The 27,847-nt window shown below is 37.6% G+C and overlaps 1 protein-coding gene across 1 annotated transcript in view; it reads left to right on the top strand.

The window, feature by feature from the left end:
* F5 (coagulation factor V (proaccelerin, labile factor)) overlaps window positions 1-27,196 on the top strand; it is a 74,948-nt gene extending 47,752 nt beyond the window's left edge. Inside the window, exons 14-26 of the mRNA XM_011962456.1 lie at window positions 4-586; window positions 4,570-4,744; window positions 10,290-10,526; window positions 11,496-11,706; window positions 13,223-13,402; window positions 15,316-15,432; window positions 16,435-16,506; window positions 17,440-17,543; window positions 17,990-18,145; window positions 20,719-20,863; window positions 22,814-22,965; window positions 25,712-25,894; window positions 26,903-27,196. Coding sequence (XP_011817846.1) covers window positions 4-586; window positions 4,570-4,744; window positions 10,290-10,526; window positions 11,496-11,706; window positions 13,223-13,402; window positions 15,316-15,432; window positions 16,435-16,506; window positions 17,440-17,543; window positions 17,990-18,145; window positions 20,719-20,863; window positions 22,814-22,965; window positions 25,712-25,894; window positions 26,903-27,049 — 2,462 coding nt within the window. The 3' untranslated portion in view covers window positions 27,050-27,196. The remainder of the gene's footprint in view (window positions 1-3; window positions 587-4,569; window positions 4,745-10,289; window positions 10,527-11,495; window positions 11,707-13,222; window positions 13,403-15,315; window positions 15,433-16,434; window positions 16,507-17,439; window positions 17,544-17,989; window positions 18,146-20,718; window positions 20,864-22,813; window positions 22,966-25,711; window positions 25,895-26,902) is intronic.
* Window positions 27,197-27,847: the final 651 nt, after the last annotated feature.

The following is a 27,847-nucleotide window of genomic DNA, read 5'->3' as shown; positions in this document are numbered from 1 at the left end:
CAGACCTCAGTCAGACAAACCTCTCTCCAGAACTTAGTCAGACAAACCTTTCCCCAGCCCTCGGTCAGATGCCCCTTTCTCCAGACCTCAGCCAGGTGACTGTCTCTCCAGACATCAGTGAGACCACCCTTCTCCCTGATCTCAGCCAGATATCACCTCCTCTAGACCTTGATCAGATATTCTACCCTTCTGAATCTAGTCAGTCATTGCATCTTCCAGAATTTAATGAGACTTTTCCTTATCTAGACCTTGGTCAGCTGCCATCTCCTTCATCTCCTACTCTCAATGATACTTTTCTATCAAAGGAATTTAATCCACGGGTTATAGTGGGCCTCAGTAAAGATGGTACAGATTACATTGAGATTATTCCAAAGGAAGAGGTCCAGAGCAGTGAAGATGACTATGCTGAAATTGATTATGTGCCCTATGATGACCCCTACAAAACTGACGTTAGGACAAACATCAATTCCTCCAGAAATCCTGACAACATTGCAGCATGGTACCTCCGCAGCAACAACGGAAACAGAAGAAATTATTACATTGCTGCTGAAGAAATATCCTGGGATTATTCAGAATTTGTACAAAGGTTTGGCCAGTTTTCTCCTTTTTTATTCTCATTTTTCCATTACCGCTAAAGAAAGTAGCTACTACAATTCAGGGGGATAATTGTGGGCAAATTATACTAAGAACAGTGTGGTTTCCCATTGCAAGTTGGTCTGTTCCATTTCCTTTGTCAATTCCAAAATTGCTTCTTTACCTTGGATGACCCCTGGACAATATAAGAACAATCATTGGGAGAACTCTATAATATTCTGTAATTAGGCCTTTTTCTGTGTCCTCTCCTCTTACTACCCTTGTTTCTACTGACTCTTATTGCTCCAGGCAGAGCCCAACCTATCCATAGCTATATGCTAATCAATATGATTTAATTGAAGTTAGCCTCAAATCCAAACCCAAATATGATGTAGAAATCTCCTTTTTGCATTTACTTGTTTAGATCAGAATTTCTAAGAGATCCAAATCGCTTTTTTTAAAGATAATTTACAATTCAGTTTTGCTTAGGGGTAGAAAGCCATGTTGAACTGGGGTCTTTGTTCTGGGATGAAGATACAGAAAGAGAAAAGAGAGGAGGAAAGGAGCAAGGCTTAGTCAACTACAAATTCTCAGGGACATAGCATGATGACTGCGCATCAGCTGTCTAGACATAGCCCACAGCTTTTACTAAAACTGTTACATTAATCACTTAAAAAACGAAAGTGTAATTACAGTAGGCAAACACAATGTATGGTGTGACTTATGCAAATGAATTCATTAATCTGATGCCTGACATCTCCACATTAGAACTCTGTTTAAAACACTTTTTCCCATGACTTCCTATTTAAATGTTGCACTCAATACCATATGAGAACAACTAGCTATCTTAGTATTTCTAACCAAGGCCTGAGGGAGTAAGATGTAGGGCCTGTCCAGAGTAAATAGGGATGGAACCACCTTCAAAATCTTGTATTCCGTTCAAGGCTCACGACCCACTTTAATGGCAGTCAAAGTTGCTTTACCCACTCCCTTGTGTTCTGTGAGTTTGCATGTTATGCTCAGAGTCTGGAAAGATGGGATTAGTAGGGGAGGTAGACCAGAAGAAAGGCAGAATGAGATTCTCTGTTGATGGCTCTTGGTATATAGCAAATATTATGGGTTTGATGGGTGAGTGTTTGGCTTGTTTCCACAGGCTTGGGAAATGTGAGAGCCAGTGGGAAAATTGGACATGCTTTAGTCCTACACTGAGACAATGAACTAGATGGAAATAATGTGCTTTATTTATTTATTTATTTATAATTTTTAATTAAACTTTTTATTTTGGAATAAAAATAAAATAGATTCACATACAGTCAAGAGAAATAATACAGAGAGATCCTTTGGGTATCATGAGTATTCTTTACCCAGTTTCTCCCAGGGGTAACATTTTGCAAATCTATAATACTATATCACAACCAGCATACTGACATTGATACTGTCAAGATATGGGATGTTTACCATCACCATAAAAATCCCTCTCTTTACCCCTTTATACTCATATCAACCTTCCTCCCACCATACCCCTTCCTTATTCCCTGGCAACCAGTAGTCTGATCTCCATTTCTATAATTTTGTCATTTCAAGAATATTACATAAATGGAATCAGGCAACATGTAATCTTTGGGGACTGGTATTTTTTCACTCAGTAAAATTCTCTAGAGATTCATCAGGTTATTGCATGTACTCCATTACATGGGTGTACCACAGTTTTTTGGGGTTTTTTTGTCATTGTTTTATACACATTTATGGTGCAAACATGATGTTTTAATATATTTATAAACTGTGAACAAAATCAAGCTAATTAGCCTATGCATTACCTCACATACTTTTTGTGGTTAGAACACTTAAGATGTACTCAGCAATGTTAAAAAATTCAGTGTGTTGTTATTAACTACAGTCACCATCTTATACAACAGATCTTCTAAATTTATTTCTTCTAATTGAATTTTATCTTTTGACCATTTTCTCAGTGCTTCACCTCTGTATTCCTTTGTTAACCACGGTTGTACCTTCTGCTTCTATGAGCTCAATGTTTTTAGTTTCCACATTATAGGTGAGATCCTGCAGTACTTGTCTTTCTGTACCTGGCTTTTTTTTTTTTTTTTTTTGAGACGGAGTCTCACATACCTGGCTTATTTTATGTAACATAACGACCTCCTGGTTCAGTCATGTTGTCGCAGATGACGACATTTCTTCATTTTCTTTTCTTTTTTTTTTTTTTTGAGACGGAGTCTCGCTGTGTCTCCCAGACTGGAGTGCAGTGGTGCGATCTCGGCTCACTACAAGCTCCGCCTCCCGGGTTCACGCCATTCTCCTGCCTCAGCCTCTCCAGTAGCTGGGACTACAGGCGCCTGCCACCACGCCCGGCTGATATTTTTTGTATTTTTAGTAGAGACGGCGTTTCACCATGTTAGCCAGGATGGTCTCGATCGCCTGACCTCATGATCCATGCGCCTCGGCCTCCCAAAGTGCTGGGATTACAGGTGTGAGCCACCACGCCCGGACCATTTTCTTTTTTTTCAATGCTAAATAATATTTCATTGTTTATGCAGATCACATTTAAGAAATCCATTCATTTGTTGATAGACATTTGGGTTGCTTCCCTATCTTGGCTAATGTGGCTAATGCTGCAGTGAACATGGGAGAGCAGATATCTCTTCAACATACCGATTTCATTTTCTGTGGGTATATACCCAAAAGTGGGATTAATGGATCATATGGTAATTCTATTTTTAATTTTTAGAGGAACCTCCCATACTGTTTTCCATAATGGCTGTACTAATTTACGTTCTCACCAAGAGTGTACAAGAGTTCCCTTTTCTTCACATCCTTGCCAACGTTTATCTCTTGTCATTTTTATAATACAATCCTGACGGTGTGAGGTGAGCCCTCATTGTGATTTTAAATTGCATTTCCCTGATTATTAGTAATGTTGGGCATCTTTTCATATATTTGTTGGTCATTTGTATGTCTTCTTTTACGAAATGTCTATTCAAGTCTTTTGCTCATTTTTTAATCAGGCTATTTGGGTTTTTTGCTGCATTGAGTTCCTTATACTTTTAATTTTAATTCCTTATCGGATATTTGGTTTTCAAGAATATTCTCCCATTCCACAGGTTGTCTCTTCACTCTGTCGTTTCCTTTGCTGTGCATAAACTTCTGAGTTTGGTGGCAATCCCATTTGTCCGTTTCTGCTTTTGTTGCCTGTGCTTTTGAGGTCATATCCAAACAATCTTTGTCCACACCAGTGTCAAGAAGCTTAAGTAAGAATAATGGACATTAGCAAAAAACAAATGTGAGAAGAGTGGCTACTTTCAGGGTACAAAACATTCACCCATCCAGTGACTTTCCTAAGTATGACCTTCTAATTAATCTGACCATTGTCACCTGATAGCCCCAAGCTCTGGCGCTGTCCCATTACATGGCTTTGTCTGCCTTTGATCTTACAATTTAGAACATACGATTGCATTTGTGCATTCATTTATATGTTTGACAAAAATTTGTTAAGCTCCTACTGTGTGCCAGATAATGTGCTTACCACTGGCGAGAGTATTATGAGCAAACTAGGTACAATGGCTGACCTTATGGTACTTATACCCAGTGAGAGTCAGATATTAATAGATAATCTCACAAATAAATTATATATAATCTACCATATATACCATAGAAATAGTATAAGAATACTATAGGAATTTACTATATATACTATAATAATACTATGGAAATATAAGGAATTGATATAGAGACTTGACCTAGTCTGAAAGGTCACAGGAAGACTTACCTATGAAATAATATCTGAGTTAGGAATTGAAAGATATTTACTTTCAATTTTACTGGCTTTTGTTTTTATTCACTTTTACATTTACTCATTTGTCCATCAAATATTTATTAAAGACCATCTCTATGCTAGATGCTATATTTAGAAAGAGACAATTTCCTAAATTCTTTGAACAGTCTTTAATTTCTTCTTTTACACAATTAGTATTATTATTTCAGGGAAACAGATATTGAAGACTCTGATGATATTCCAGAAGACACCGTATATAAGAAAGTAGTTTTTCGAAAGTACCTCGACAGCACTTTTACCAAACGTGATCCTCGAGGGGAGTATGAACAGCATCTTGGAATTCTTGGTCCTATTATCAGAGCTGAAGTGGATGATGTTATCCAAGTAAGTCTTCTGAGCACTGCTAAGATCATCGGAGGAATTTCCACAAGCACCAGAGGGTTGTAAAGGTACAGGTGGCAAGAGAGCTATAGGTGATTTGTTTATTTTCCAGGATTAATGAATAATTACATTTCTTTTCAAAGACTCCTTGTCAAACAATTTGGCAATCTTCAAGACTAAAAAAAAAAAGATCTCACTTTTTTTTAAATGCTGAAAACTATATAATCTATAGAAAATCTCTCTGTAATTTCTATCTAAAGCTAATCTATCTAGAGTTAACATAGAAAATTAATATATTCAAGAACAATTGAATTGGGCTTCATAGTAGTGGTGGTGGTGGTAGCAGTAGTAGTGCTAGTAGTAATAGCAATTTAAAAATATCTCCTGGTGTTTTCCTAAAAAAATAAATAAAGTGAAGTTAAATAAAATGAGTAAGGAAAGTAAAGATGTCTCTGTACCCTCCAAAAGTGAGCAAGTTTCTTCAGTGTCTTCCTAGTTCTGGTCATTTCTTTGAAAATCTTGTGTCCAGACCCAGGATTATAACTTGCTTTTATAACAAAGTTTACTTCCGCCATTTTTGCTAACCTCTCACGTTCAAAAACCCAGACAGAACCCTGATTCTAAAGTAAGCTATTCTAGATTTTAAAATAGAATCTACTATACCTGTGTAAGCATTCACTACATTTTCAGTGACTATTTGCTCTTTTTAAAAATGTAAACAAGTACATAGGGATATAAGAATCTTAATTATTCTAAATTTTCCATGAAGTTATAGAAGGCAATATTCTCTCTTATGATTAGGGGATCCTTTTTCAAGATGAATGATAATTTAACACAGTATTTTAAAAACCTATTCTAAGTGAAGTAACTCAGGAATCAAAAAACAGATGCTGTATGTTCTCACTTATAAATGGGAGCTAAACTATGGGTATGCAAAGGCAGACAGATTGGTATAATGGACATTGGAGATTCAAAAGGGAACACGGGGATGGATGAAAAGCTACCTCCTGGGTGCAGGGTACACTACTCAGGTGACAGGTACAACTAATATCCTAGACTTCACCACTATACAATTCATCCATGTAACCAAAAACCACTTGCATCCCTAAAGCAACTGAAGATTTTTTAAAAATTTAGAAATCAAAATAAATGCACGAAAGTCACAATTAACAAAACATCACAATTGTGAATAAAGACAGGATCAGTAACAATGTTGCATTGAGTCATACTGGAGCCTTAGGCAAAAGGAAAAAAATCAAATACTGAATCTTTGTTTTAGCCCTGGTTTTCACTAGATAAAAATAACTTCATTTGTGTATTTAAAAATAATTTTAACTTTTATTTTAGATTCAGGGGGCATATGTGCAGGTTTGTTATCTGGGTATATTATGTGATGCTGATGTTTAGGGTATGATTGATCCCATCATCCAAGTAGTGTGCTTGGTACCCAATAGTTTTTCAGCCCTTGCTCATCTCCCTCCTCCCACCCAGCTCTAGTAGTCCCCAGTGTTTATTGCCATCTTTATGTTTGTGAGTACCCAATGTTTAGCTCCCACTTATAAGTGAGAACATGTGGTATTTGGTTTTCTATTTCTATATTAATTCACTTAGCATAACAGCCTCCAGCTGGCATCCATGTTGTTGTAAAGGACACGATTGCAGTCTTTTTTATGGCTGCCTAGTATTCCATGGTGCATATATACCACATTTTCTTTATCTAGTCCACCACTGATGGGCAGCTAGGTTGATTCCATGTCTTTGCTACTGTGAATAATGCTGTGATGAACATCCTAGTACATGTGTCTTTTTGGTAGAACAATGTATTTTCTTTCCCTTTTTTTTTTTTTTTTTCGAGATGGAGTCTCACTCTGTCGCCCAGGCTGGAGTACAGAGGTATGATCTCAACTCACTGCAACATCTGCCTCCCAGGTTCAAGCAATTCTCCTGCCTCAGCCTCCTGAGTAGCTGGGATTACGGGTGCCCACCACCATGCCCAGCTAATTTTTGTATTTTTAGTAGAGACAGGGTTTTACCGTATTGGCCAGGCTGGTCTCAAACTCCTGACCTCAGGCAATCTGCCTGCCTCAGCTTCCCAAAGTGCTGGGATTACAGGCATGAGCCACTGTGCGCGGCTGAACAATTTATTTTCTTTTTTGGCTACATACTCAGTAATAGAATTGCTAGGTCAAAGTGTAGCAGGAAAAGCCTCAGACGAAACCCCTCAGACACCAAGTTAAAGAAGGAAGGGCTTTATTCAGCCAGAAGCTTTGGCAAGACTCATGTCTCCAACAACCGAGCTCCCCAAGTGAGCAATTCCTGTCCCTTTTAAGGGCTCACAACTCTAAGAGGGTCCATGTGAGAGGGTCATGATCCATTGAGCAAGCAGGGGGTATGTGACTGGGGGCTGCATGCACCGGTAGTTAGAACAGAACAGGACAGGACAGGGATTTTCACAGTGCTTTTCCGTACAATGTCTGTAATCTATAGATAACATAACCAATTCGGTCAGGGGTCGATCTTTAACTACCAGGCCCACGGTGTGGCGCTGGGCTGTCTGCTTGTAGATTTTATTTCTGCCTTTTAGTTTTTACTTCTTCTTTCTTTGGAGGCAGAAATTGGGCATAAGACAATATGAGGAGTGGTCTCCTCACTTAAAATAGTAGTTCTGTATTAAGTTCTTTGAGAAATCCCCAAACGTCTTTCCACAGTGGCTAATTTACATTCTAAGCAGCAGTGTATAAGCATTTCCTTTTCTTCACAGCCTCACCAGCATCTATTTTTTGGATTTTACTAATAGCCATTCTGACTGGTGTGAGATGGTATTTCACTGTGGTATTGATTTGCATTTCTCTGATGATTAGTGATGTTGAGCATTTTTTTCATGTTTGTTGGCTATTCGTATGTCTTCTTTTGAGAAGTATCCGTTCATGTCTTTTGCCCACTTTTTAATGGGGTTATTTGTATTTCACTTGTTCAATTGTTTAACTATCTTATAGTTTCTGGATATTAGACCTTTGTCAGATACATACTTTGTGAATATTTTTTCTATTCTGTGTCTGTTCACTTTGTAGGTAGCTTCTTTTGCTGAGAAAAAGCTCTTTAGTTTGTCAATTTTTGCTTTTGTTGAAATGCTTTTGAGGAATTAGTCATAAATTCTTTCCCAAGGCTGATATCCAGAATGGTGTTTCCTAGGTTTTCTTCTAGGATTCTTAAAGTTTAAGGTCTTACATTTAAATCTTTAATCCATCTTTTTTTTAAATTATACTTTATGTCCTAGGGTACATCTGTAATCCATCTTGAGTTAATTTTTATATATGATGAATCCAGTTTCATTGGATTCACTGGGGTCCAGTTTCATTCTTTCACATATGGGTAGCCAGCTATTCCAGCACCATTTATTAAATACGAGTTCTTTTCCCCTTTTTTTTTTGTTGTTGTTGTTGTTGACTTTGTCAAAGTTCAGGCGGTTGTAAGTGTGTGGCTTTATTTCTGGGTTCTTTATTCTGTTCCATTGGCCTATGTATCTGTTTTTGTATCAGTACCATGCTATTTTGGTTATTGCAGCTTTATAGTATAGTTTCAAGTCAGGTACTGTGATACCTCCAGATTTGTTCCTTTTGCGTAGGATTGCTTTGGCTATTCAGGCTCTTTTTTGACTCCATATGAATTTTAGAATAGCTTTGTCTAATCCTGAGGAAAATGATTCCAGTAGTTCTTTAAAAAATAGTGTTGAATCTGTAGATTGCTTGGGGCACAATGGCTATTTTAACAATACTGATTCTTTCAGTACATGAGCATAGAATGTTTTTCCATTTGTTTGTGTTACCTACGATTTCTTTCGTCAGTGTTTTGTAATTCTCCTTAAAGAGATCTTTCACCACTTTGGTTAGATGTTTTCCTAGGTATTTGTGTGTGTGTGTGTGTATGTGTGTGTGTGTGTGTGTCTATTTCTAATGGGATTGTGTTCTTGATTTCGCTCTCAGTCTGAACATTATTGATGTATAGAAATGCTACTCTGTACATTGTATTTTGTATAATTGATTTTGTACATTAATCTTGCATCCTGAAACTTTACTGAAGTCATTTATCAGTTCCTGGAGACTTTTTGTGGAGTCTTTAGTGTTTTCTAGGTATAGAATCATATTGCCAATGAAGAGAGATAGTTTAACTTCTTTTCTTCTTTGGTTGCCTTTTATTTCTTTCTCTTGCTTGATTGCTGTGACTAGAATTTCCAGTACTGTGTTAAATATGAGTGATGAGAGCGGGCATCCATGTCTTGTTCCAATTCTCACAGGGAAGGCTTTCAGCTTTTGCTCATTCAGTATGATGTTGACTGTGGGTTTGTCACAGATGGCTCCTATTATTTTGAAGTATGTTCCTTCAATGCCAGTTTGTTGAGGATTTTTTATCATGAAGGGATGTTAGGTTTTATCAAAAGCTTTTTCCATGTTTATTGAGATGATGATACTGTTTTTGTTTTTAATTTGGTTTATGTGGTGAATCACATTTATTGATTTGCATACATTGAGCCACTTTGCATCCTAGGAATGAAGCCTATGTGATTGTAATGAATTAATTTTTAATTTGCTGCTGGATTTGGTTTGCCAGTATTTTGTTGAAGATTTTTGTGTCTATGTACATCAGAGATATTGGCTGGTAGTTTTCATGATTCATTGTGTCTTTGCCAGGTTTTGTTATTAGGGTGATGCTGGCTTTGTAGAATAAAATAAGGAACAGACAATTAGGGGGTCTTTAATCACTAGAAGTTATAGAAGGGCCGGGAGGAGCTTCACAAGTCTGACTGCTGGGGTGTGAAGACTTCCCATATGGCATTTAAGTCCTTTACCATCTGGCCCCAACCTGGTCCTTTTCCAGCCTCATTTCTCACCAGGTTCCACCTGTCCCTGTGCCTTTCACAGCCCAGCTCCATCCAGATCCTTCCTTGCTCTTCCCCAAACTCTTCCTTTACCCCCCTGCTCACAGGCATCCTTCTGCCCTTCCGAGAGTCTGAAATGTCTTTCTAGCTCCTGTTCATTCTACGATGGCCAATTCCATTTCCGCCAATAAACTTACCTTAATTCTTCCAGCTTCTCCTAAATATTCAACCAAATCGTTCCTCCAGGGCATCGTCATCTGAACCCACTTAGACTTTGTATATAGCACCTGTTGTCTCCAGATTTGTAGTGTGGATGCCCATGTGCATGTCTGTTTTCATCAGAAGCTTAAAAGCTTCTTATGAACAAGAATCAAGCCTCTTTCATCTTCATATCTTCACTACCTATCACTCTCATTTCATTAGTAGATAATGTCAGTACTTTGGCCTTGAGCCTAAGAACACATATCTTTTGGTATTTCTGGAGAAAACTACTTGGGCCATATCTCACAGGATGGTTGTGAAAATTAAATGAAATAATATATGTAAGTTATTTTATACCTTATATCTTAGCTCCGATTTTATAACCAGCCACTTTGGCCTATAATGCTGACATTTTTATGGTTTAGATTTTTGTTAAGCTTAAGTACATTTGTGGATCATTCCTTTTTCTAGGTTCGTTTTAAAAATTTAGCATCCAGACCATATTCTCTACATGCCCATGGACTTTCCTATGAAAAATCATCAGAGGGAAAGACTTATGAAGATGATTCTCCTGAATGGTTTAAGGAAGATAATGCTGTTCAGCCAAATAGCAGTTATACCTACGTATGGCATGCCACTGAACGATCAGGGCCAGAAAGTCCTGGCTCTGCCTGTCGGGCTTGGGCCTACTACTCAGCTGTGAACCCAGTAGGTACTTTCTTTGAAAGTTTTTCTCATTCCCCTAACCTTGTAATCTGAGTCCACCAAATGGAAGAGTAGGGGTTATTTCTTGTCAAATGTCTGTCTTGCTTTTCATGAGGAATGCATAAGGGTGTGGTTAACAGTCTACATTTATCATAACCAGGGACTCTCCATGCAGCTCTTCAGATGACAGAGAGAGAAACATTTATTCAGTGGAGAGGAGAGAAGATTACTTGAATGACTGGCCATGAATTAGAATGCCTACATTTACAGAAGATGGCATTTATTTGAAATTTTCTTGAACAAATATAAGCTATGTTCTGCTCTTTCTTTATGGAAAAAAACTGCAAAGTCAAGACTCCCTTATCTATGATTCTGCAATGTATATAAACTTCAAAACAATGTTGTACACAGTATATACATACAATTTTATTTGTCAATTAAAAAGAGAAGCAGCTCCTTCATTTAATGCATAGTGGAAAGAGCACAGACTCAGATTTAAATTTTTACCCTGTCACGTGATGCATAATCCTAGGAAATTCCTTGACCTCTCTTAGCCTGATACCAGAAGTTAAAAATGAGGTAATAGTACATAGTGCGTGGTAAGCACTTGGTAAATACTTGTTCAATGAATGAATTTATATTTACCATATAAGATAGTTGTCACGATTAAATGAGAGATTGCAGGCAAATCATTTACTATTCTGGTAGATTCCCAATAAATAGTATCCCTTATATTATCCATTTATTATTATCATCATTGTTACTGGGATAAAGATCAACCAGAGGAAGGAGGATTATGAATACAACAGAATTAGGTGATAAATATCCAGGCTTATTATGTCATTCATTTATAATCTTCATCTTCAAATTCAGAGCCTGTCAGAAAGTTTCCTTTTTTATATGGTGAGTGACTATCAGAAGAGCAAGGAAATTTCTGAGAAAGAGACAATACAATTTACTCTCTTTTTCCAGGAAAAAGATATTCACTCAGGCTTGATAGGTCCCCTCCTAATCTGCCAAAAAGGAATACTACATAAGGACAGCAACATGCCTATGGACATGAGAGAATTTGTCTTACTATTTATGACCTTTGATGAAAAGAAGAGCTGGTACTATGAAAAGAAGTCCCGAAGTTCTTGGAGACTCACATCCTCAGAAGTGAAAAAATCCCATGAGTTTCACGGTATTTTCCTCTGACTTTGATCTAATCTCCTAATTAAATCACACTGGGTCACAGTGATTCCTGCCCTTAGAGCTTCACAAGATTAGACATGAGATGCTTCTGAGACAACCAGAGCTACAACTAAAACTGGTTCCTTAACATTCCAGAGGGCTGATGTAATCTGGCAGGTAACACTGTGGGTGAGGCAAAAAGAGAAAGTCTGAAAGATAGTGCAGAGAAGCTGCTGCAAAACAAACCAACAGAAAACCACAACAACAAAAAGCCAGTGTGCTTCAGCTGGTAACACACATTGAAAAGGAATTAACATTGTTCTGCAATTTAAAAAGTTAATAAGCTTGTTTCTGGATCTCTAAAGGCACAAGTGTTTATATAAAAGAAATGATCACCTGTGTGTCTTTTCTAAAATAAGAATGATTCTAACAGTTTTAGCTCTCAGCAGCTACCAGGTGGCACCCAAAGCATATGAGAACAAAATGAGAGAAGAAACTAGGTACCCAGGTAATGGGAGAACAGTGGCAAGAGAGCATTTGGGTGGTCACACTGGGAAAAGTGTGCCTACTTGGAAATTCACTCAGAAATTTGGCCTGTAAGCTAGTAACTGAAACAGAAACTGAGAGGAGAAAGGGACGAACTTGTGTTATGAATATGTAGACAGGTGTTCTCATGCCTGGTATAATTTTAAGGATGCCCAAATTATCTCAACCCGTCCCTCTCCAAAAATTCACTTGCCTGGTTTCTGAAATTTCACAGCAGTTCCTCTAACTTAAGAAGAAGGAAACAAAGCACTTCCCTCACTTTGGTTTCAGTTAAATATTTGGTAATACTAAACTTTATCTTTAAAATTTTGTGTTACATTTTTAAGGTGATCATGTTTCTCAGGAACTTTAAAAAAAAATCCACATATTTTACTACAGGGAGAGTAGATAAAGCCTGAGAACCCGAGACATCTAATCTGAGAAGTGGGCAGAGGAGTTATCGTACCAATGAGAGAATAAACATGACTTGCTATGGTTGCTGGATACACCAATGATAAACTCCTCATTTTATAAACTCCTAGACTTCCCAATTTACCTGAAACTTTCTCTGAATTTAGAAGGCCTTAAGGTGACATGCTGCATATCTCCTTGCTGACTCTAACCCCTGGAGTTTACTTTGTCTGCCTATATTTGTGTTTATCTTTTTGTAGTTAAGGAAAATTAAGACTGTTAATGGAAAGGATACGTGGGTAAAGCACAGAAGTGTAAAAGCTGGGGAAAAGAGTGATACACCGCTTGGAAAGGGAGATAGCCCCGCCTTCTGCTGTAGGCTGGTGTGAATGATATGAGAAGGACTAGTGATTCTGCTTCAGCCTCTCACTAATATGACATACAAGAGGGCCCTTTCCATGGCTAGGTAGGCCTGAGAATGCAGAATCATGAGGAAGATGGGTGTTGAGTACATTGCCCCATATTTCCTTACCAGTTGCCCTCTCTGTGTCAACAGATTTTTAATTGATTTCAACTCTTTGTCCTTTCAGCCATTAATGGGATGATCTACAGCTTGCCTGGCCTGAGAATGTACGAGCAAGAGTGGGTGAGGTTACACCTGCTGAACATAGGCGGCTCCCAAGACATTCACGTGGTTCACTTTCATGGCCAGACCTTGCTGGAAAATGGCAATAAACAGCACCAGTTAGGGGTCTGGGCCCTTCTGCCTGGTAAAGACTTGGGAAATGGAAAGAGGTCCCTGCTAAGAAATACAGGGAAAAGGCAATCATAGCATCTGTTACTCCTTCTTATTTCTTCCTTGTGCATATACTTCCTAAGGGGTCAGAACATAGGGTTCTGGCATAGAGCCTAGGCAAACCCATAGACCCCACGTATATACGGAGTGCAAAAATGTCACCTAATTTATGAACTATTTGCAGCACCACACAGGCTAAATGTGTGACCCAACTCAGTTGCCACACAACATGCAGTTTCTCCCAAGCCACTGTGTGTCATACAGATGAGGTCTCAAGCAGATAAAAAAATGAATCCCACAGGGCTCATGCAGCTACAGCTATCTCTGCTGGGAGGGTTTCCAGATTCTTCAGTTCTGCTCCTCCTCTAGGCTCTAGCACCCTAATATCTTTGGGCAAGTGACTCCAGGAATCATATTTTTAAACAAAAATAGTTACAACAGTTAAAGAATAACAAAGGTATTTAGAGCTTTTCATGTGCAAAATAAAGATAAATGTAGATTTAAACAATCTACAATTCTACAGAAGGGATGTTTCTGTGCCAATGAGTTGTTTGTACGTGTATCTACTTATGCAGCAGGTGTGTGGGTGGGGCTGTGATGCCAGATGCCAAATTCTCAAACTTCAGTGGATGTAATAAAAACCTAGGAAGTCGGTTAAAATGCAGATGTGAAAGCAGAGGGATTTTGTTCTCAGAGACTTTAAGGTAGATTTTGGGCAGAATTCCCAGGAGTCTGTATTTTTAACAAGCAGCCTTCCTTCTATTTTGCCTTCTATTAAAAGTAATGGCAAAAACCGCAATGATAGTTTGCACCAACCTAACACACGCTGCCTGAGGATCTAGTGAAGGCAGTCCCTCGACAGCACTTTGAATGAGGTTGTGTGAATCTGCCTCAGATGCAGGCACAGAAGTCCAAATGGACTGGTTTGATTAAGAGCAGAGAAAAAAAGAGGGTTCTTGTTGGTTTTTCACATGCCAGTAACTCACTAATACATCTAGAGAGTATTGTATTGTATTAATACAATAATCAATAGATAATTAATCTATCATATTAAAATCAGAGACAGAAGAGAGATTCAGTCAAATTCTCTCATTTTTTCATCAAGTATTAGAAGATCAATCATTCTTCCCATATAAGCCTAGAGACAGACTGAGAAGCTAGGATTGACTGGTGCCTCTAAATCTGCAAACCTAAATACTTGCACTGGAGAGAGGAAAACTGGAGATCTTTTTCAGTGGGTTTGAGGAAGATAACCATATCTATTCATTTTCACCCACAATCTGGGAAAGAGTCATAAATTATAGTCAACAGAATTTAAATATTAACTGCCAGGGGGTAATGTTAAATACTAGAATGGATAGCCAAAGGTTTTAGAAATCTCATTCTTTCAGTGTTTTTTTCTGAACAATTTATGTAAATCTCTAGTCACATATGTAAGCTTTATGGAAAATTTGAAAACATGGAGGAAGAAGATTTTATTTTGATTTTCTTATATAAAAAAGAGAAAAAAGCAAAATGAAGAGAGGGAAAGGAAACATGTATGATATTTTTGAGGCCCAATGATGTCATTCGGGGTCACTTTGATACTTAGGACTGTGAAGCTGTATTGTGTGTGAGTTAACTTGTAACATTATATTTAGATAAGTGAAAGTTTCTTCCAGTGAGGCATGGTAGAGATTTAAAAACTTTCTTTAGTTATCTCTGTGTGTGTGTGTTGTTATTGTTTTGTTTTTATCTGTTATACTTGTAGTCCTACCTAAAGAAAAATGGTTAAATTCTATTTGAAAGTCTCTTGTGAAGCAGGAATTTTAGGATTCATAGAGAACTATCAACCACAATATTTACTTGTTAATTTTTGCAAACGTAATGTTGTTCTTTTTATTTTAGGTGCATTTAAAACTCTTGAAATGAAGGCATCAAAACCTGGCTGGTGGCTCCTAAACACAGAGGTTGGAGAAAACCAGAGAGCAGGGATGCAAACGCCATTTCTTATCATGGACAGAGGTATCACAAGAGCCATGTGATATTTGGTTTAGCAGGAGAGTGCCTATTACTAGAGTATTACCAACTTTTAGATTGGAAATATTCAACTCTAAGACCTCTGATGTGACAAAGGCATAATTTGTAGCCATAGTTGCTTTTATTCTGGTCCATGGTCTGATTGCATTGAAAACACAGCGGTCAGATCAAAAGCATTCCTCTCAACTGGGAAACCTACGTAAAGCATCCTTCTTCATGATTTGTGATCCGTGGGCAAGTGCATGTAAGAAATTCTCCAGGTTCCAAGAGTTGAGGAGGGAAAAGGTCACGGGAATTTAACAATGACTGAGTCACTAAACTTGACATTTCAGCGTTTAGGAAACACAGTTTTCATCTGTCCATCTATTCATCCATCCTTTAAGCCATTACTAAGCACTGCTGAGTATGAAGGACTGTGCTAACATCCAGGTAGCACAGTGGCTGGTGTCCCTTCCTTCATCAGGACATAAATACTCTTGTAACTTTGAGGTCAACTTTTGAGAACATAGTCTCATGAGGGCTAGAACTTTTTTTTTTTTTCATATTTTTGTATTTTGTATTTTTATTTTTTTGTAGAGAAGAGGTTGCCCAAGATGGTGTCAAACTCCTGGCCTCAAGTAATCCTCCCCCTCGGCCTCCCAGAGTGCTAGGATTACAGGCATGAGGCACTGCACCTAGCCATGGAGAGTACTTAATGTTGTAAAATAGCAAAGTTAAGATAAAAGCAGAAGAAAATCAGTTTAAAACATGATTACATTTCAGGATTTCAGTTGTTTTCTTCTGTGATGCCACTATATCTATTAAAGCACCAGTCTTGTTCATGCATTTACCATTTTATAATCAGATATATTTAAGTCACGGTCACACAAGGTAGGTAAAAATATCTAATTACTGACCTGTCAGAAACATAACCCCTAACCATGGAGTTTTACTTTATTATATATATTTTCTAAGCAAAACTTACTCATTTTTTCCTGTTTTTCATAGACTGTAAGATGCCAATGGGACTAAGCACTGGTATCATATCTGATTCACAGATCAAGGCTTCAGAATTTCTGGGTAAGTTGTAGCACCATGGTCTGTGAATGGAACCTCCTACAATTGTGCAGCATGCAGCCTATGAAACCGTACATGACAACCTATCTATGAATCAGTTCTTCTCTTTATGCTTTTCTCTACTACAATATAGTGACACAGCTCCATTTGGGGTACACATATGGTAAAGGAAGGAACACTGTGACAGGACCTAAAGGCCTGTTAGCATGCTCTTAACACTGCCACCCCTTCTGGTGTATAATGTTCCCAAAGAGTCTTTTCCAGGAGAAACCAATAGCTGGGTGTCATTGAGTTCTTTATATAAAGAGACCAGCCTCTCTGCAGAGATTTGGCAAGGATCAGATAGCTTACTCTTATAACCACGTGCCCATTTCCAAACTCTCCTCAGTCACCTTTTCTGGGTTTGACCACACATGTAGTATTTCAGCCAGATTCACAGGGTCTTATCAGCTAAGCATTGTAGTCTCCATTAATATGGCCCTTTGTCTGTGGCAACCATTCATCTATTCAGAAAACTTTGTTGAACCTCCACTATGTGGCAGGAACTCCTCCAAAGTTTTCTCACACTGCCTGTAAGCCCTTTCCAAGATCAAGAGGTCATCATCAAGAGGATGATCAGGCTCCCATATACCCCTTCCATGTCTTCCTGTTAGGCAGGCACATTCAGCATTAGGAACATCAACATAACAGAAAAAAAAACAAACATGACCCGTGTGCAAGAAAGGGAATAGGTGGTGGCTGGCAGCTGACCAAACACAGACCTGAAGCCCAGATTTCATCATCAAGGACTGGCTTAGTAGCTGAGGCCCATGCCTAGACTTCTGACTACAACACAGGTCTTCCAAGGATCTGGTTTCCCAGTGGATTAAACTCACTTGAGAAATTGCTGAGTTTTTAAAAAATTCAGAATAAATATTTTTCTTCCCTTGAGTTTAGGTTACTGGGAGCCCAGATTAGCAAGATTAAACAATGGTGGATCTTATAACGCTTGGAGTGTAGAAAAACTTGCAGCAGAATTGGCCTCTAAACCTTGGATCCAGGTTTGTTTAATAGACTGATAATATTTACTGCTATTGTAATAATAAAAATGAAAGTGATTCAGTAATTCCTTCTTGTTATTTTTCTTGCAATGTTGTTAGGGGAAATAGCAAGTACTAAGTGCGAGGCACTGTTCTAAGTACTTTATGTCCTTAAAATCAACCCTCTGAGGTTGGTTCTAATAATATCTTGTTTTATAGATTAAAAAACAAAAAGCACAGAGATACTGCCTTCCCAAAGTAACTCATAGCTAATTAGTCATTGAGTTGGGATTCAAATCTAGGTACTCTGTGCACAAATATGGATTACATGTAGTCATTGTATCCGTTTGCTAAGATCTTATGTGCTAGCTTTTTAGTTCTGGAGAAAGCTGATTGTATAATGAATTTAGGCAGTGTGTGACTTGTTGACAAGGACAGTTCTTTTTACTGGCTTTCCTATATTGCAGGTGGACATGCAAAAGGAAGTCATAATCACAGGGATCCAGACCCAAGGTGCCAAACACTACCTGAAGTCCTGCTATACCACAGAGTTCTATGTGGCTTACAGTTCCAACCAGATCAACTGGCAGATCTTCAAAGGGAACAGCACAAGGAATGTGATGGTTTGTGTGCATCTTTCTATATGAATCTCTAGACTCAGTCTAGGATTATGATGACTATGCCTAATGATTATGTATTTTAAAAAATACCTTTCTGGGTATTAGAAATGTAAATGGCTTTCTAAGGGTCATATGGAGAAAAGCAGTAATATGATGGGTCTGTGTCTTACAAATTAAAGAGAGAAGCAGGGTTACTGAAACTTCAAAACCCCACAAAACTTTAAAAAATAATGTTATCATCAAATAAAATACCCAGATTTCTCAGACTGGCCGATGGTGTATGGCAGAGTAGAACATCTGGTCTTGTGCCTCAAGGAGCTCATGCTAAAACTTGGCTACCAAGACTTTTGATTTTACTATTGCAGTTTGTTTTGTTCTTTATTTCAGTGTACCTGAAGTAAATTGTAGTGTTAATGCTAGTAAGCCTCTGAGGCAGTGTGATTCTCAGACTTTTTGGGGGGCCACGCCTGAGGAATGGCATCCTCCTCCTTGCTCTTCCAGGGGCTCAGCCAGAAGCCCTAACTCTTCTCCTCGTCTCTATACCTTTCCCCAAAGAAACCTACCTGAATGCAAGGAGTCTGCCTGCCATTATTATACCGATAACCTCGAGTCTGTTTCTGCTTATATTTTATATAAAATTATTTACTGTTTATTAGTTACCTATTTTTAATAATTATTTATAATATGTCTCAGAACCATTGAAATCCTAAATTATGGTTCTTACTAATGAGTATTATGAGAGAAAACACAGATTACAGTTGAGTCCATAGCATAAAGATTTTGTCATCTATGTTCATGAGAGGATATTGGTATATAGTTTTATTTTTTTCAAATTGTCTTTTGATACCTCAGTTATACTGGCTTCATAAAATTGGTAAGCATGCTCTTCTATTCTATATTCTGGCTTCATAAAATTGGTAAGCTTGCTCTTTTCTACATTCTAGGAGAAAATGTCTGCAATTGGTATTAATTCTTTAAATATTTGGTGGGAATCACCAGTGGAACCATCTCGGCCTGCAGATTTCTTTTTGGGCAGTTTTTAAGTTACGAATTCTATGTTCTAAATAGTTACAGGGCCATTCAAATTATCTGTCATATTGGGTGAATTGAAATACTTTCTATATTTCAGTTAATTGGTCAATTCCCTCTGTGTTGTTAAGTTTATGTGTGTAGAGTGGCTTATATATTCCCTTATCCTTTTTCATGTTTGTAGTGATTTTGCCTGTTTCATCTCTGATGTTGTCAACTGCATCTCCTTTCTTTTTTGTGTGAATCTTGCTAGAGATTTGTCAATTTAAAAAAAACTTCTTGGCCAGGCACAGTGGCTCACGCCTGTAATCCCCGCACTTTGGGAGGCTAAGGCAGGCAGATCACGAGGTCAAGAGATCAAGACCATTCTGACCAACATGGTGAAACCCTCTACCAAAAATATTTTAAAACATTAGGCATGGTGGCACACACCTGTAATCCCAGCTACTTGGGAGGCTGAAGCAGAAGTATTGCTTGAATCTGGGAGGCAAAGGTTGCAGTGAGCCGAGATCTTGCCACTGCACTCCAGCCTGGTGGCAGAGTGAGACTCTGTCTCAAAAAAAAAAAAAAACAAAAATCTTCTCAGTTTTTCTCAGCCCTGTTTTATTGATTTTTCTCTATTGTTTTTCTGTTTTCAATATTACCAATACCTGCTCCAATCTTCCGTTTTAAAAAGTTGGCTTTTTCTGACATTGCTCTGTCAGGAAAAGGGATAGGGCACAGCCTGGTTACTGCCAAGTGGGGGTCAAAGTCCAGTTTCCCCACTCCACTGCCACCTAAGAAGGGATTGTTCCTTGGTGACTGGGTGGGAACGGGAGTTCCCCATTTGGCCTCCACTGACACTCAGGGGCAGGAGCTTTATTAGGGGCTGGAGATGAAAGCCCTAAATCCCTACATGGCCTTTTCTGACACAACCCCAGTAAGAGTGTTGGGGTGCCTCTTTAGCCTCATGAGCATAGAAGTCTAGGCTTCCCATTCAGCCTTTGCTGTTGTGGGTTGGGGAGGGGCCTCAGGTTTTTCTATGGGGTTTGGCTAAAGGAGAGAAGTCAGTATCCACAAGTTTTCTATTATATCTTGCTAGGCTTCCCTTTACTGGTACTTTGGTTAGAGAAAGCAGATTTTATTTGGGCTTCTTCAGTCTGTACTCATTGGTGTTTCCAGGTTCCTGGCTTCTTCATCTCTAAGTCTGGGATTTATGAGGCAAAAAGAAAATTTAGGACACTCACCACCATTTTGTTCCTTACGAGAACCCTAGTCAGTCTGTCTTCTGAGCTCTTTTCTCCTGAAAAGATGTTTCCCCTTCTTAGGTTTCTCTTAGCTATAATGTCCAAAGTGTTTAGTTGTACTGACCAGGAGTAATAGGGCAAAGTACATATATACAATCTTCCTGGAAGTGGAATTATCCCCAAGTATATTTTATAACCAAATTGATTTAGTTCAGGCTCCATGAAAATGTAGTATTATAATATGAAATTAGATCAAAATTTTATTATAAAGTCACTTTATAGATCATTGTTACATAACTAAACTTTTCTCTTTTCTTCTAGTATTTTAATGGCAATTCAGATGCCTCTACAATAAAAGAGAATCAGTTTGACCCACCTATTGTGGCTAGATATATTAGGATCTCTCCAACTCGAGCGTATAACAGACCTACCCTTCGATTGGAGTTGCAAGGTTGTGAGGTAAATGGTAAGATACAAAGATGCATTATTTTCTCACTGCCACTCAACGAATCAAGATTTGGGAGGTATAGGAGAATGAGTAGAATTTTTAGTTCTCTTCAGTGATTTAGGCTCCTAGGAAAACCTTTGTGAAACAGGTTCTACTTGGGTAAACTCTCAGTGTGATCTAGACCAAGAATGGTTCTGCCAATCAGAGGGCCAACAGCATCTCTCTGAAGAAAGTGCCTGGATTATATAGACACATCACAACTCTCCAAGGAAGGGCTCTAATTTGGAATTATCTCCATCAGCCCATTTTCAATAAGACCTACCTGAGATTCAAACCAAGCCTGACTCTTCCAAAGTCCTCCAGGTCACTCAGACTTCAATGTCATGACAGCATCTGGCAACATTACTGCCATATATGTGGTGTTCAACGAGTGTTTTTGAAATCTGAATTGGCTTCCCAACTTCCTGAAACCACGATTCATCTTTATATTTTCTTTAATACCCTATGTAGGTACTCAAGTCTTTTCTATGTTAGCTGCTATTTCTTAGGGGCTGTAATGTGACCTGTGATATAAATAAATCCAGGTAATCATAAATAGTCATATTAAAATTCTGCTATACATAACAAGGATGTTTAAGAGTCTTAACTGTTCTTGGATTCTTCAAGCAGTGCTTTCCAATATTTTTTACTTCAAACCACACAAAGAAAATAATATCTGCCTGGCATTCTGAAGAAAAAGAATGAAGTAATAATCCCAAGGCTTGACTGATCCAGGCCCCACTTGGCTGTTCAAGGGCTGGAGGTGGGAAGAGGGATAAATAAATCGACTCACTAGAAACCTGCTGTGGCACACCTGTCGGGAGTTGCAGTACTTCCCTTTGGGTGGAGAGAAGAAGCCATGATTTACACTGGAGAAAGTAGCTGAACCCTGGAATCAGTTTCTTATTGAAGCAGATAATGGCACAGTATACCTTGGATGGATAAGGGTATTTTGCCGATGTCTAGATAGCAGTAGTCTATAATATCTCCCAAATAAAACACAAATCTTGTATCAGCAGGACCACCCCTTGAAACAGTTCCATAAGTCATTGTGTTTTTTTTCTTTCCATATGGTATAAATAGACTTGTTCAGATCCTAATAAACTACCCTAAAATGTGACATTCAACTCTGCTAATTTATTTAAAATATCTATTTTTTATACAAGAAGCATTATTTTCTTCTTATTCATTTTCTTGATACTTAGGTAATTATTAGCAGTGGGTATTATTTTTAGGGCTCTTTTTTCTTCATGGAGTAAGTAAGGCATCACTTCAAGAAAATTTCTGCATGATTTACCAACAAGAACAAGGTATCACAGAGATGATGGGCAGTCAGCCAGGTTCACTCACTAGCTATGTTTCTTATAGTCACAGGTCTGCCTTGCTGCCTATGATATTCAAATTACACCTTGGAAAAATTCCAAAGAGTACATAACTTGAATTACCCTCTAAGGGTTGAAACAGAAAATATTAAATAGTGAATGAGGGTCCATTGTATCTTCTTTGTAGCTTTTGCTAGAAGAAACAGAGTGTTTTTATATAGAGATAGTTTAGGATTATTGTCATCTCAAAGCAAAGACCAAAGTTTCCATGATTCTCAGAAGGAAGAAGTGAGTTTTAATGTTTTAGAACATGGTATCTCTTATCAGATTGTCTGAGCTCAATTCAGTTTCTGATTCTTCTGGCTGTGTTACCTTAGACAAATTACTGTGTTTTGCTGTACTAAAATGGAGATATTTATGAGTATTAAATAATACATGTAAATCCTGAGAACAGTATTTGGCACTTGGATTCAATGAATCTTCATTTTTGTGATTATTGTTTTTGTCATTCATTGGTAAAAATATTATTTGTTATCTCCTCTGCAGTGCAAAATGCCATGCAGGGAATATTGGTGTATAATTAATCACATTACTTTTCTTTTGATAGGATGTTCCACACCGCTGGGTATGGAAAGTGGAAAGATAGAAAACAAGCAAATCACAGCTTCTTCCTTTAAAAAATCTTGGTGGGGAGATTACTGGGAACCCTTCCGTGCCCGTCTGAATGCCCAGGGACGTGTGAACGCCTGGCAAGCCAAGGTGAAGTGTACTCTATGCATGGTGTTCTTTTAGCACTCCAGAAGAATGCAAAGGCCCTCACTACCATGAACATGAGGATCTGTTTCTGCAGATTAAAATCCTAGGTCCAAGAGTCTAGGGTATCTGTGGACTTGATAGTTTCCACTATAACTTTGGCTCAGAGAGAAGTCATTTATCATCTCTGTGGGTTTTGGTCTAGTCTTGATTTAAACCAATAATAAGCAAATTTATTTTGCTGCAAAGGGATAGATAGTAAATATTTTAGTCTTTGTGGGCCATACATTCTCTGCCGTAACTACTCAACTCTGCCATTGTAGCAGGAAAGTAGCCATAAACAACGTGTAAATGAATGAGCTAACTGTGTTCTAATAAAACTTTGTTTACAAAAAACAGGCAGTGGGCCAAATTTGGCCCATGGATCATAGTTTGCCAGCTCCTCATTTAGACAGCTTACATTAGTGATAAATGAATGGTTTATATTTGCACCATCATCTCTTATTTTTTCTTTACAATTTAGCAATATTTTTTCATTTTCTTAAATGAAATGTCATTTAAGCTTTTTTATTCTCTTCCCCATCCTCCTTAAGAGCTTTGTGATATTTCTTGAGACAACTAGAAGCATAGTAAAATGTTGCAAAACCGGAGTTATAAAATCAGTGATCTAAGTTAAACAAACACCTTCCAGAGAGTTATACTACCCCTGATATTAGCCCACTGAGTAATTCAGGTGATTTAATTTTGGGGTAACTCTTAGTAGTTGACTCATTTTTATTAATTCTTTAAATGGCCTGAGATATCAGAATGGTATGGATAACTTGATGATTCCTTCAGCCAACTAAATCCAAATTCCCTACTTTCTACCCTCATATCTCCCTCCCTTAAGATACTTACACTCCAATTCCTTGACTTTCTATAGAATTCCAGGACCTATCCTTAAATTAGGCCACCAGAAAGGAAAAAAGAATTGTGGTGCTGGTGGGGTAAATAGGAAAGATTAGATTCCACACAGTCTTGGGAACTAATATCTGTGTCTTGAAACTCATTCTGGAATCACAGAATCACAGAATGTTACAGTAGCAAGGAGCAAAGCAGCTGGTCTAGATCTTTCCTTTTAAGTCTAAATACACAGGAAATTAAATAATTTTAGCTTAGTTTGGTAGCAGAATCAGGACTAGAATCCCATTCTCCCAGTAAACAGGCCATGCGCCTTCCACCATTTGTAGCAGCCCAAATACCTCATTTTGCAATTTTGTAGAGGGCAAAGCTGACACCCAGAGAAGTTAAAATAATAAAAGTAGTGTCATATTACATTATATTTATATAATTTACATAGCAATATAAATAATAATTAAAGAGATGTTATCCAATTCTTTTTCAGATGACTCTTTAGACTTGTTCATGGTATAACCTTGTCACCCCATACTTCATTTTACAATCTTTTAAAAAAATTTGCACTCTCCATAGTTTGCTCTTAGTCTTTGTAATATAACAAAGGCCTCAAAGATAAAATGCTAATTTTTAATGCTGTTATTTCAAAGTTAGAATTCGGGATCAGAAATATGTGTTTTACTTAACCCCCTTCCACTCACATGAAATGTCTTTATATAGTCTCTTTAGAGAGGTTGAAAATCAAAGCTGGACATATGCAGGGATGCACACAGATGCTGTTCTCTCCATAACTAAAATGTCTCTACCTCTTTTATGCCTGTGAAAACTTCTAGCTGGTTATACTCTGTATCACTGGTACAACCTTGATTTGAAGACACACTAAAATATCACCCAGATGTCGCTAGAAGATGTTATAGACTTAAAAGTTTTCTCATATAATCATTCTAATTCAGTTAACTTGCTTTTAAAATAGATATAGCATGTGAATTTTTGTATATACACATACACATATATATAAACATACACCTAAGTATGTGTGGGTGATGTTGAAGAAACATATCAATATTATTTCCTTTATAATTGAATGAGGCTATGGTAGATGACAAATCTCCCAAAGGTCAAAATTTATCTCAGATTGCTCTAAAACTCAGTTTAGACCTTCTGATCTTTCTCCAAACGCATATCACCAACCATGTGATTAGGCATTTTTTTAGTCCAGAGACAGGACAATAACTGTACTGTGTATCAAGCTCTACTTATTGTTTTATCAGGTCTCTCAAATATTACGTTTATTTGAAATATCAGAAGAAATTGAACTGTTTCTGCTATTTGACATTAACAGGGAGAAAGAGAAGTTGGGTTTTGTAAAATAGGTGAAATAGAGAGAGGATGCTATCCAATTATTTCCCAGATAACCCTGTAGCAATATTACCAGAGTATTTAAAGAAATTTAAGAAAATAATATTTACAGATAACTTAGCAATTTAATACTTTTTCCAAATAAAACTCATGTGTTCAGTCATTTATTCAACAACTATTTATTGAACACCAACTGGGTGTCTTAACATTGTGGTGAGGAACAGGAAACAAAATTAAATAAGCCTCTACCCTCAAGCAGTAAGGAATACTAAGAAGGAAACAATTATAGTACAATGTATGAAATACTTCAATAGAAATTTATACACATATTGTGGCAACAAAGAAGAAAGAGGGAAAGTTTCTAGGAGACAGTGAATCCTAAGGGATAAGATAGAACAAAATCCTTTTGAGCTCTGTGCTTTTTTGCATATCTTGGTCTAAAAAAAAAAGCAAAGGTTTTAACATCTTCCTTATCAATGTGTTTTTGTCATTTTCATAGGCAAACAACAACAAGCAGTGGCTACAAATTGATCTACTCAAGATCAAGAAGATAACAGCAATTACAACACAGGGCTGCAAGTCTCTGTCCTCTGAAATGTATGTAAAGAGCTATACCATCCACTACAGTGACCAGGGAGTGGAATGGAAACCATACAGGCTGAAATCCTCCATGGTGGACAAGGTAGAGTGGCATCTGGGCAAAGACAAAGCAATCTGAAGACTATGCTATGATGAGAATAACAGTATTTTGCATTTGACAAATATGCACTGACATGTACCACCTCTTTAAGTCTTCTGAATCTTAGTTCTTCAGGTGCCTGTTCTCAGACAAACTCCTGGTTGTCTGTTTTGGTTTGTTTTATTTCTCACTACACCAGGTTGCCCCCATAGGAGGATAAATATCATTGTCATAAAAAAATAGTGATTTTATTTCTGGTGTGTGTAAACCTTGGGGAACTTGATGATGATAGAGGCGGGGATATTATACAATTTAGTTGAGGATATAAGGTACATGCCAACAAGGATAAATAAATTAAAATGCCTAGTCAAATTTTAAATGTTGGCAATAGTTAACCATTTATTGGTGGCCACTTCCTGGCACTTACTATGCACTTACTTTTACATACATTTTTAAATCTTTGCAATGACTTCTGTGAGGTGAAATTCTATTATCCTTACTTTGCCAATGAGGAAATGAAGAATCAGAGAATAAGTAACTTGCTCAGTCATACAGCTAATACAAAGGGGCTGAAGGCAGAAATGGTTTTCCAGCTGCTCCACAGCACCATGTGAGACTTGTTGATTTTTCCCCAATTTAACTCAGATCACTGGTGATATGAAATCTATCTGGCATGTGATTTCATAACTGATGGAGGATCATCTCTGTGATAGTGTTCTATGTGTTCTTTGATATGCTCATTTTGAGCTAATAGGATAAAAAATTATCTGGGTTGGGTGTGATGGCTCATGCCTGCAATGCCAACACTTTGGAAGGCTGAGGAGAGAGGATTACTTGAGCCCAGGAGTTCAAGGCTGCAGTGAGCCATGATTGTGTGAGCCATGATTGTGCCACTGGACTCAAGCCTGGGCAACAGAATAAGACCCTGTCTAAAAAAAAACCAAACTTATCTGTAAGATTTTTGTTTCCATTTATGCTGTCATTAAAGATTTTCTCTTATTTTGCTTTCAGATTTTTGAAGGAAATACTAATACCAAAGGACATGTGAAGAACTTTTTCAACCCCCCAATCATTTCCAGGTTTATCCGTGTCATTCCTAAAACATGGAATCAAAGTATTGCACTTCGCCTGGAACTCTATGGCTGTGATGTTTACTAGAACCGAATATTCAAAAACCCCTGGAAGAGGCTCTTTAAGACCTCAAACAGTTTAGAATGGGCAATGTATTTACGCTGTGTTAAATGTTAACAGTTTTCCACTATTTCTCTTTTTTTCTATTAGTGAATAAAATTTTATACAAGAAGCTTTTATAATGTGTCTCCTTGCTACCAGTAAGTAAGATAATGGCTATTAATTCTGCATTAATTTGAATACAGATAGGAAAATATCAAGAACCAACAAGAAAAGGGCTTATCTTTCTTAGTTATTAAAAATGCTATGAGTAATGTTTATGTGGTTAAAATGCTTCATTATAACTCTTTTAAATCCTATACACACTAATAAAAGAGATATTACTTTAAATAATAATTGATAGACCTGGATAACTTTCATTTCTACATTTTTCTTTAACTATGATTTAACAGCAAAGGAAACAAAGACATGATTTTTTAATGGTTTTTCTTGACAGTGAAGAGAAAAACAATATTATCAAATGAAATAGGTACTTAAAATATCCTGTCTTTCCTATATAACAATGATTTGTTCTGGCTTTCCATGAGGAAAGAAATAGCCAAGCGTGTTTCCAGTAGCCCCATTGAAATTGTGAATCTGTCCTGTTCTCCCTAGGGACTGCACACATTGATATTCAAGGTTGGTGGTCATTAGATATGGAGCAGAACTAAAATAACCATGGTAGAACTGAATGTGTAATGTTGGCTTTATTCTGGCTGGTACTACATGGCACACAGTTTCAAAACATAAGTTCACCTACGGGAAAGCTCAGACCTGTAAAACAGA

This window comes from Colobus angolensis, unplaced genomic scaffold, assembly GCF_000951035.1.
Source record: "Colobus angolensis palliatus isolate OR3802 unplaced genomic scaffold, Cang.pa_1.0 Scaffold59, whole genome shotgun sequence".
NCBI classification, from domain to species: Eukaryota; Metazoa; Chordata; class Mammalia; order Primates; family Cercopithecidae; genus Colobus; species Colobus angolensis.
This window is presented reverse-complemented; position numbering and strand designations above follow the sequence as displayed.